At 42.0% G+C, this 11,399-nt stretch overlaps 2 protein-coding genes across 12 annotated transcripts in view; both read right to left on the bottom strand.

Annotated features, from left to right (window-relative positions):
* Positions 1–328: 328 nt before the first annotated feature.
* On the bottom strand, positions 329–3,971 carry higd2a (HIG1 hypoxia inducible domain family, member 2A; the record flags this gene model as incomplete). The annotated part of the gene is made up of 2 exons (XM_084331702.1): positions 3,789–3,971; positions 329–495 (listed from the first exon to the last, which is right to left on the bottom strand). Exons 1-2 carry the CDS (start codon positions 3,967–3,969, stop codon positions 329–331), a joined length of 348 nt encoding a protein of 115 aa, XP_084187828.1. The 5' UTR covers positions 3,970–3,971.
* Positions 3,972–8,351: 4,380 nt separating this feature from the next.
* Positions 8,352–11,399, bottom strand: part of ankhd1 (ankyrin repeat and KH domain containing 1) — a 95,831-nt gene continuing 92,783 nt past the window's right edge. For 6 of the 11 annotated variants that reach the window (XM_084332215.1, XM_084332214.1, XM_084332210.1 and 3 more), the window contains exons 37-39: positions 11,124–11,338; positions 9,695–9,859; positions 8,352–9,033 (exon numbers count right to left, since the gene is read on the bottom strand). In XM_084332215.1, coding sequence (XP_084188341.1) covers positions 8,974–9,033; positions 9,695–9,859; positions 11,124–11,338 — 440 coding nt within the window. In that variant the 3' untranslated portion in view covers positions 8,352–8,973. The remainder of the gene's footprint in view (positions 9,034–9,694; positions 9,860–11,123; positions 11,339–11,399) is intronic. The other 5 variants (XM_084332219.1, XM_084332218.1, XM_084332211.1 and 2 more) reach the window with 1 other exon arrangement.

The following is an 11,399-nucleotide window of genomic DNA, read 5'->3' on the forward strand; positions in this document are numbered from 1 at the left end:
TTCTAAGCACTGAGCGGCAATATAGAATGACTGGCGAGTTTCTCCGATCCATAGATTCTCACAGCATTGCACTGCAATACTATCGCTACAAAATTATATTAGTCAAGCTTGCTTGCCCTGGGTAGTATTGTCTTGCTTATTTTCTGACTTCCCACAGGGCCTGCATCAAGGATAAGACCGTTTGGATGGTCCAAGGGGAAAACATTTCCATCCTTTAAACCTGCTCACCATTATAAATATTTAGCAACACATTTGCTCATCACAGTTCCTTTCAATAGTAGAATCAAGTTAACTGGGACCTTGCCAGAGGTCAGGCATTGATCCATCTTCATTGCCCGGGCTTCAACGCTGTTGTGAAAACACCCACGATAATGGCAACTACCGTGAAGCCTTGGGCGAAAATACGTGCCCTCATGGAAAGCTGAGACTGGCGAGTCTTTCCTTGATTGAAGGCACGGAGGCCGTATATGAGGGCCCCTGCTGTTCCCAAACAACCTGCAAGTAAGACAGACAAAACCATCAACAAAAATAAACAGATTTTCATTTAGCAGCAGCTTGTTCAAGTACTAGACAGGCTGTGTGGAAATCAGAATACAATGTTTAATGGTAGTCTATACTGTATGTATTAAGGAAGGTATATACTGCACAATTGCACTGTATTTTTCTAATTTAGAGTATATACCCATAATACCCTACTACAATCCTGCACAATTACAGCCCTGTCCTATATTATATTTTTATTCTAATTTAGTTTAAAGTTCAAGTTTCTTTATTAGTTGTCATACAGAAATACAGAATACTTTTGTATGAAATGCTTATTTCTGTTTTGCTCCTGAGTGCTAGGTAAAAATAGATAATTATATAATAAGTATAAAATAGAAAGTCAAATACTTAAACAAGTGTAAACAAGACAAAAATGTTCAATATACATATATACAATGCAGAGTAGAGTTACAATACAATATAAATGGGATGAGGTAGCTTGTGGTGGTAAGGTGCAAGGCTTGGCTATGTGCAATGAGGTATGAGTTGCCAATAAATATAAAGTGTGTTAAGTGTCTAAAGTGGGTGCTACAGTGAGTTGTTTATTTAAAGTGGGTGTGTACGTGTGGATGTGTGTGTTTGATGGTTTGTTACATAGTCTTAATTGCATTGTCATTGAGCATCCTGATGGCTTGGGCCCAGGAGTTCAAAATTTGTAATCCCTATTGATTGATTGAACATTTTAATTAACAGATCGCAGAATGGGTACAGTACAGCTCAATACACACAATTGTTAAGGGGATGCAGACCAGAGAAAGACTTTCGTCTTGTTTACATCAGGGTCACCCATTTTCAATTCATAATGAGTTGAAATGAATGAATCCAAATCTGACCCGATCAGATAGGGATTAAAAGTTTTTAACTCCTGGGCCCTGGGGATAGAAGCTCTTTCTGAGTCTCTGTGCTTGCCATGAGACTCCGGTATCGCTCGCCTGACCGCAGCAGTTCAAAGAGGCAGTTGTTTGGGTGGCTAGAGTCTTTTATTATTATTATTATTATTGTAACTGAGGGGTACAATTCCCTGACTGTATTGATAAGTATGGTATCATTAAACCACTACCGTCTTATGTACTTTAATTACTGGCCATACAGTACATGATATATAAATATGATGAACACTTCCCACAATGAATCGGTTCCACACAAAGTTGTAATTAAGTATTTATTGCAGCAAAAGGTACATAATATACTTCTCTATTTTACTTTAGATGCGCTTATAAGGCAAAGGAATGTGCGTAGGCAAATCAATAATGAATGTCCATTCTCTGGTTACACAGGAGGTAATTATACAACCTGAATCTTAGGGAATTATATCTATGGTACACTAGTAATATATAGCGGGAGATACTGGAAGGGTCCCCCCGGTTGTAAGCCAGCAGGGGTAGAGGATCTGTCGGTAGTAGAGCCTGGGTCAACAATGATAAGGAGACTCCGAGTACGGGAGACGGTGCAATAAGATCTTGATCCACAGACGAATACAGCTGTTCTCCGTAGCCTGTAGATCCACAGGGAAGAAAGCTAGCCTGCCTCAGGCTCTCTGAGGCGCAGACTCGACGTGGCTCCTCACAGGGTAAATCCCACACACGTGTAGGCGTCGGCGATTCTCCGCTCCATTAATCACAGGACCAAAAGCAAATATAATCCAGCCGCAAAGGGCTATGTAGTCGTCGGGTAGATTAATCCAGTGTACATGTCCACACGGTTCTCGTCTAGGTCTCCTCGGGTGAAAGCGCCATGAAAGCAGCCCAGCCTGGATAAGCTCTCTAGCTGATGCGAGGAAGCGTTGGTGATGCTGGTCACTGTAGAACTTTAGCCGCACGATACACTATACACAAATAGACTATTACTGACTTAATAGAAATATGTCGCACTCGACGGTATAGCGCCAAACTCTGACAATTCCGTTATTAATTCGCACGCGGTCTCAATGCTCTTATTTGGGGCCAAACAGGCCATACTTCACCGCACGGAGTATCGTGGGTGAGGCTTCAACTTATTGGGTAACATACTTCTGTATTCACCTGCGCCATATTTATATGCACAGCGAACAATCTAGTGCCAACCTCATTTCTGTCTCGTATTCTTGGGCAAGGCCGGGCATGTACAGACATGTCTTGACGGTGGCTTTGAACCTGACTCTGGAGGCATGGCCTTGGCGCCTGTGGACCGCTGTCCAATAGGAGAATGAAATATTATGGTCTGTACTAGGCTAAAGGGATATTCCGTGTATATGTACAAGGAATATACAAGGGATATCAAACGATATACAAATATTATGCAATATATATCAATCAATAAATATATATATTCGGTTTAATCTGATCCTTTGTAACAATTATTATTATTATTATTATTATTATTATGCTCATTTAGTTTATATATTCCATTTGATTTGATTGTCTGTTAACGTCGATGCACCAAATTACCAAGACAAATTCCTTGTATGTGCAAGCTTACTTGGCAATAAAGACATTTCTGATTCTGATGCCGACATGGTGTGCTCTATTTAGTGAGTGACAACCAATAAAAAACAAGTCTACAAATGTGTTCAACTCTTTTAATTACTACTTTGCTAAATGTGATGACACTAAAGGCAATCCGCTTGTGACCAACTCGACATGTTGGAGGGAAAGTACTGTAACAACTGCCACAACATACGACACCGGTCTGCCTCTTCAGGAGGACTAGCCCCTTTCGTGACTTTCGGTTTGCAAGCCTGGGGCTTCGAAAGGGGCTACAGGAGGACATGAGACATCTGCAATGTTGTGGACGAGGCATGTCATCCACAGAGCATCAGTCTTGACATCTCTACATACATGCAGCATTTACAAACACGTGAATGATATTCTTGGTTTTTTTTTGCATGCAAATAAAAAAAAACGTTTTTGTTTGTTCAAATAAGTAGTCTACATGTTAAAATAATAGCTCTAGTGCTCTACACCCCCGAGACAGCAATCAATGATATAGCCTAGTGTCTGGTCAGTAACATGGGTCTTCCTGAAACAAATCACACCAAGACACAATTTGTTAACAAGCTAGCTAGCTCTTAGTTGTTGAATGACATGCATATCTGGCACATTCCAGCGAGATTGACGCAAGAGACACGAGATAATACGTGGAACCGTTTTGCACCTAGCAGCTTGTTTGCATAACTAGACTGAACCTTGCCGACAGCTGACTAGTAAGTAGTAACGTTAGCTATATGGCTACTAACAGTACACAGTGCCTAGCATTATGCAACTCACCTATGGGGACAAATGGGTTGTCCTTGGTTTTTCTTAGAAACTTTTCTTGGAAAGTCTCTTCCCTAGGCCTCGACAAAGGGGTAAATCCTTCAATAATTGGAGGTCGGGAAAAGTCAAAGGGAACCGGTGACATTGTTTTCGGTGCTTCCTCTGGGGCCGCAGGAGTTGTTGCGGCAGCCATGCTTTTTCTTCTTCTTCTTCTGTTTTATTTGACGGCGGTTAGCATCAAATACGTTGCGTTACCGCCACCTACTATGTTGGAGGAGTGTGCTGCGTTTTCTTCCCAAATAAAGAAAACAAAAAAAAAAAAAAAAAAATCGAATAATATTGTTGTTGTTATTATTATTGTTATTAATAATACATAAATAAAATACACTAAATCCTACTCACTAATTCTGTCTCTCAGATAGGAGTTTTGTTTGATTGATTGATTGAAAACTTTATTAACAGATTGCAGAATGGGTATAATACAGTACAGCTCAATACAAACAACTGCTAAGAGGATGAAGACCAGAAAAATACTTTCATCTTGTCTACATAAGGGTCCTCCATTTTCACTTCATCAAGACATTTAGAGACTATACTAGAGAGAATATATGGTACTATGTAAGAAAAAGAGAACATCATAAAAAATATATATAAATCAGAAGGGGAAGAAAATGTACATTGGGTGGGGTGGGGGGGATTTTGACATTTACCGGGGCCAGTTTCTAATTGCAGCCACCCGTAGATGCTCTTTGAGAGCGGTTTTGAAGGAGGGTAGGGATTCACATTCCTTTACAGCTGTGGGTAGGGCGTTCCACATTATTGTGGCATAGTTGAGAAACGTGTTTAGTCCCTTGTTTGAGCCGAATCTGGGTTGAACGTGATTTGTGGAACTCCCTCTGGTGTTGTGGTCGTGCACTTCACTGACCTTTAGGAAGTATTTCGACAGGTACATGGGTATCTTTGTGGTGTAGTGTATCTTGTAGACCAGGCCCATTGCAAATTGCTGTACTCTGTCGTCTACTCTAAGCCATCCTAGATTGTCAAAATGGGCAGGGGTAAGGTGGGTTTTAGGAGTAAGGCCAAGCAGTAGCCTGACCAGTTTGTTTTGTGATGTTTGGAGCCTTGTTTTTAGGGCATTTGAGGTTCTTTTGTACCATGTTCGTTGGTTGACCTTTTTTTATTACATTGGTTGCCATTTTGTCACAGGAAAGATTTCCCTCTAGGATGTAACCCAGGTAGGTAATTTCATCTTTCCTTGTGACAATATTGTCACCCACTGTAACTGAGAAGCCGTCGGTCTTGCGGAGTTTGTTATTTGAACCGAAGAGAATGGACTCTGTTTTGCCCATGTGTAATGATAGTTTGTTATCGGCGAGCCATATGCAGATTTTGCCTAGTTCCGAGCTGAGGGTTTTTTCAACCTGTAACTTGTTCTTGTCAGAGACCAGCAGGGCTGAGTCGTCCGCAAACAGGAACAAGTTGCAGTCACAAGCTGACGATATGTCATTTGCATAAATTAGGAACAGTAGCGGTCCTAGTATGCTTCCTTGTGGAACACCACAGCTCACTGGGAGGGGGGGGGGTATAGGGTACCGTTTACCTCCACCATCTGTTCTCTCCCCTCCAGGTAGGATTGTATCCAGCTCACTGATAGACTATCAAAACCAATTGCTTTTAGCTTGTCAATCAGAATGGTGTGATTGACAGTGTCGAAGGCCTTTTGTAGGTCCAGCATGACCATGCCGCAGTATTTGCCCGCGTCCACCTCTTGTTTGATGTGGTCGTTCAAATAGAGACAGCATGTGTCAGTGGAGTGGGATGTTCTGAAACCAGATTGGAATTCGTAGATTCGATTTTTTTCTAATCCAGAAGGAGACTATCATATTATACAACATTCCTGGTTGGCCAAACAAAACCTTCATATTCACTTCTTTCATCCCATACTCATCTATCCCATACTCATCTAATTTCAACATAATTGTCTCTTTCGGCTGAATACTTACTACGCTGAAATAATTAATGCTGAACTGATTCTCTTTCCTGGCAATAATTCACACCTCCCAGTTGGATGTTTACCTATATCATTTGCAAAGTACCCTTCAATCTTGTTGATATTCTCCTCCTCCCTACATCTGCTTGATAATCTCCGTCGTTGTATTGCACGTGTCTTCCTGTTATGACCTTATCCCAGTTCTCTTGCCAGCTTCCCACGATTTTGCACAAAATGATTCCCTCCGCCCTCCTTCATTTCCCTCAATCCCTCTATGAGCAGGAATCCACATAAACCTAACTGAAATACACATAATCTGTAATCTGAACATAGTTTGCAATATCTCATACAATATATCCTGCCTGCAGATTTATTTTGCAATAAATCTCACACACATATCCCAAGGCTCTAAACTGTTGTGCACATTCATTTGTTTGAGTTATTGAGAGCTAATGAGTTTGGATATAGCCACCTGTGATGAATCCTTGTGTTGCGTTACTTACAGCTCAATGAAATGTGGATGAAAAAATAGCGATCCCCAAATGTAATTGAGCTGTAATGAACACAAAACAAGGATTCAGTTTCCTCTGATGACATCACCGGTGGCTCAATGACCATGCAACTAAATTAATGTGTGCAAACCAGTTTAGAACCTTGGGATATGTACGAGATCATGTGCAAAATAAAACCGCCGTTGTTTTTCCTCTCTAAGAAGAAGTTCAATGACCTTGTATGAACTCCACTGATATGACATGAATTTAAATATATATATATTATATACACATATTTTTATTAATTTATTTGTTAACATTGATGGGATGAATCCAAAGGAGCTCATCAAGTGTTGCTGCAACAAAGAACCAGAGCATTGCTTTCAACAAATTAAAAAGGAGATTCAAGTGGTATTTTTTTGTTTGTTAAAATAAGTGGTCTACATGACCCTTTCACTACGACATGGGTTAACCCTTTCATTTGAACCTTTTCACTACCACACTACAGAAGGTTAACACTTTCACTACCACACTACAGACGGTTAACCATCTGTAGTGTGGTAGTGAAAGGTTAACCTTCTGTAGTGTGGTAGTGAAAAGGTTAAAATAATAGCTCTACATTCAGACAGCCATCACTGATAGGGTCTGGTCAGTAGCATGGTCTCCCAGACCCTGTGCTCTGCAGTAAACATGATTTATTTCTGGTATCCCATTCTCACTTTATCCAATCAATCAGGAGAGATAACTCCACACTGCAAAAATGGTCTGACAAAAATAACTAATAAAAACTAGTTTTAAGCAAACATGTGCTTGAAACAAGTAAAATAACCTGCCAGCAAATTTGGCTTGGCAAGATTTTTTGAAATAAATAAAAAATATCTAGGGTTCTTTCTCCTAATTGGATAACGTGAGAAAGGGATACCAGAAATGTATTTTCCGTTTACTGCGCAGAGTGGAGGGACTGGGAGACACATGTTACTGATATTAGTGCTGGCTGTTCGAATGTAGAACTATTCAACACTCATTTTAACAAAATAAATAATAATAATACATTTTATTTGGAGGCGCCTTTCAAAACACCCAAGGTCACCTTACAGGGCATACAAACAGAACAGTCAAGATTAAAACAATGATCTTGGCAAAAGTGTCAGTGGAGTTAAAAACAAGACAAACAATGTAAACGTATGAAATATGAAACAGTGGCACACAGGGCCCAGTAAGCAAGGCAGTTAAAAGACAAGGTTAAGAAAAGAATAAGATAAACAACAAAAAAACAAAAACTGTGAAGTTAAAATAACAGACAAACAAACAGCAGGGGGTATTGGGCAGTGATGGAGGTTATAGTGAATATGCGAGTTTGAACAGATGGGTTTTCAATTGTGATCTGAATGATGAGTGAGTCTGACTGTCGGATGTGGCACTGAAACACATCAAGGTTCACGCCTGTGGCACATCTGGAGGTTCAAGCCTGTGGCACTGAAACACATCTGGAGGTTCACGCCTGTGGCACTGAAACACATCTGGAGGTTCACGCCTGTGGCACTGAAACACATCAAGGTTCAAGCCTGTGGCACTGAAACACATCAAGGTTCACGCCTGTGGCACTGAAACACATCTGGAGGTTCACGCCTGTGGCACATCTGGAGGTTCAAGCCTGTGGCACTGAAACACATCTGGAGGTTCACGCCTGTGGCACATCTGGAGGTTCAAGCCTGTGGCACTGAAAAACATCTGGAGGTTCAAGCCTGTGGCACTGAAACACATCTCACGGTTCACGACTGTGGCACTGAAACCAGTTCTCCTCCTCCCGTTCCCTCAGTTTGACCACATCTTAAACCCTGCCCACTTTTCATGATCCTCCAAGGGAAGAAACAGCTGTGATTTAGTTTTGATCTAAGGATCAAGAAAAGAGGGCAGGGTTTGAGGTCGATTTCCTGAGATATTCCATAACAGGCAAAAAAAGAAAACACTTTGCAAAAAAAAAAAAAAAGGAACACGATTCACAGCCAGGCACCGAGCAAAGCAGAATAGAATAAGAAATGTAAAATAGTTTTAGTTTCATAAAAGAGCACACAGAGAAAATACTTTTCAATCTTTTTATTGAATATTAAGGTAAATATTTCACATTAATACAGGCTACATAAAGTAGAGCCACTATACGACATGAAATTTACTCTCATTTAACCCTTTTTTAGTATGTAAACAATTATACATGTATTTACCACTCTAAAAGGTTCTGATTTCTTTCTCTCTTTAGGTAATCATCATCTAGTTCTGCGCAGAGTTTGAAATAGCTACGTCATGTTGAGCGCCCCCTGCAGCCCAAGAACGGTGTATGTGGGTTTTTAAGTCAAAATCGCTAAACTACGCAGAGAATGGATCCTGTTGAACAGGTAATCACGCATCTTTTTGTTTGCAGACATCATCAGGACACTGATAACAGCCCCTCGCCAAATTTCTTCTTTTTTTTTCCTTATTCGAGATAGGCACATCAAAGAATGGTGTCAAGACAATTTCCAATTCTTCAACCTCTGCTCTGCACTCTCTGGTCACTACTACGGTTATCATATTGCAAATTTCTTTTTTTTTTCCTTTTTTCCTTTTTTAGTTTCTCCTCTTTTCTCCGTCTCGTCTCGGTCTTATAATTGTCAGTTGGTATTCGTGTTTGCGCTGTGTGGGTCATGCTGTGTGCGTTTTTGATTGCCGTCGACGCCGTCTAGTTGACGTGGTTTAGGTGCACGTTCCCCACGTGAGGGGCCCAGGTACCAGGCCACACCTGAGGAGAGAGAGAGAGAGAGAGAGAGGGGAGCCAGACGTCAGCGGCACGTTTCACCCGATGACCGATATCAACATACGCTTTTAAGATGCACTGTGTACTGTTTTCTAGTCATTTCAACTGAGGACCATGTAGGCTCAACCATGGACAATTACGTGAAATAAGCAGGTCATTTAGCGGTCGACTCCATACGGTCCTCATTGCTGGACCATTAATTCTATGCTTATTCCATGACTCAACCCACTCAATTTGCTGTACCAGTATCACTGTACATATTAACATTACAACTCTGTACATACATCTGATTAGCACTGCACTCTACTAATTAATATATTTTATACCCAGTTTAACCACCTGTACATTGTATATTGCTGTTGCACTTTACCGTTACGTTTGCACTCTACGAAACCTATTTTCGTTTGTCCTGTACTTATGCTACAATACATTTGAGTCTAATTGCGTGCGATAGTGTGGGTTGAGTCTACATGGTACTCATTGCAAAGGATGGTAAGCCTGAAGTCGAAGGGTACGATTAGGGCGTGAAACTATTAAAATAATTCCCACGCCGCGCTTCGCCGACATGGTGCGGCACCGCGGCTCACAGCTCAGGCCGCGGTCTAGCGGCGAGCGGGCGGTTATTCCATGGTGACGAGAGACGTACCTGCTGTGGGTCGGAGTTATCGGCGTTGTTTGGGACCACTTTGATGATGGGGCTCCATGCGGGATCACCAGTGTGCAAGCCATTGTACATGGGTCCTCCTGGCCCCTCCGCCATGGGGGGGTGAGGGGGCAGCATGGTGCCTCCGTACATCGACATAGGCATTCCCTGCAGACACATGCAGTGATTGGTTAAGGAGTTTGAATTGCAGGAAGGGAGTCCGTCCCCGTCCCCCCATTTTCTGCCATATGTGTATATTATCACAAAGGTTTTCTGTGAGTCCGCGCTATGGCTCTGTGATGTGGCCGAAATGTCCTATTACGATATTTATTTATTACAAGTTTAGACGTTATGAAGGTATTAAACGGTATATGGCTCCTCCGACACAAATTAAACTACCTTAGAAATTGTCAATTTTTATTCAGTTTACATTACAATCTTTAGAATACTGTAGCAATGTGGAATTCTCCACATTTATTGGGTTACAAATCAAATCAATTATTGACAACAGTATCATAACAATGCATACCCATGTGTGGATTCATACCTGTATGTATGTCTTTAAAAACTAAACAAAAAGTACCTTCCAGCCCTAGGTGGAACCGGGTGTGTGATCATATGTGATTCTCTACATTCATCCTTAACATTAACTCTTTGGAATAACCAGGGCGGCTACGTGGCGCAGTGGGCAAGGCGTTCGCAACGAATGCTGGAGACTAGGCTCAAACAGGATGCCTCCTGTTCGAGCCACGCTCTCCACATTGCTTTCAGTTTAGCTGGTCGTCCACAGTAATACACATTGGCCGTATTACGGGGAGGGAAACTGAAGGGTGGGGATCGGGCGTTGTGGACAGCGACTCCTACAGGTCGGTTGGTGCGCATGCGCAGTAGAATCAAGAAGCGACGGGGGCGGGGCCCCTCCAAAGCCCAGACCCCCGACGCTGAAAGATCGAGCCGCGCAGGTGAAAAGATGCGACGGCTGTTACCTCGAGTATCGGAGGGGACTCGTGCTATGTATGACTTAGTCCACATTGCAGCCGGCTTGTGGGAGGCAAGAAAAAACGTTCGAAGACAGGGGAGGGTTGAATTGGACGATATGAAAATTGGGATGGGAGAAAAATAGAAAATGGGAGAAAAAGTGGATAAAAAAAAAAAAACTCTTTGGAATAACCTGCCTCAAAACCTCTGCTGCATTTACAGTAGATTAACACTGTCAACACTGTTTTTTTTGTGCTTGCGTGTAATTTTAGCCATCTTAATTGTTAGTTTCATTATGCATTGTGTATCGAGTACTGACTTTTAATCATTTTGTTTTTGCAATAATAATTGTTTTTGTATGTTTTTTTTGTGTGGACCCCAGGAAGACTAGCTGGTTGCTATGGCACCAGCTAATGGGGATCCTTAATAAAATAAAATAAAATAAAATCCGTACCTTTGGGAAGTCCATGTAGTTGTTGGGCATGTGCTGCTGGGGCTGGTGGTAGTTGTTGGCAGGGTTGGCGATGCCGGTGTCGTCCTGCTCCATGGGCTGGTGCTGGGAGAAGGCCGACTGCTCCGCCTGCAGCTGGGCGTGCATCATGTGGCCGCCCATCAGCGGCTGAGACCAACCCGACATGGCCTCTGTCACAGGAAACACAGGGCGTTGGCCTGATCAACGGATGTGAATCACCAGCACACAGCGCTTCAGGTTATGGTATTATACACATAC

This window comes from Notolepis coatsorum, assembly GCF_963971535.1.
Source record: "Notolepis coatsorum genome assembly, chromosome: 16".
In the NCBI taxonomy this organism is placed as follows: domain Eukaryota; kingdom Metazoa; phylum Chordata; class Actinopteri; order Aulopiformes; family Paralepididae; genus Notolepis; species Notolepis coatsorum.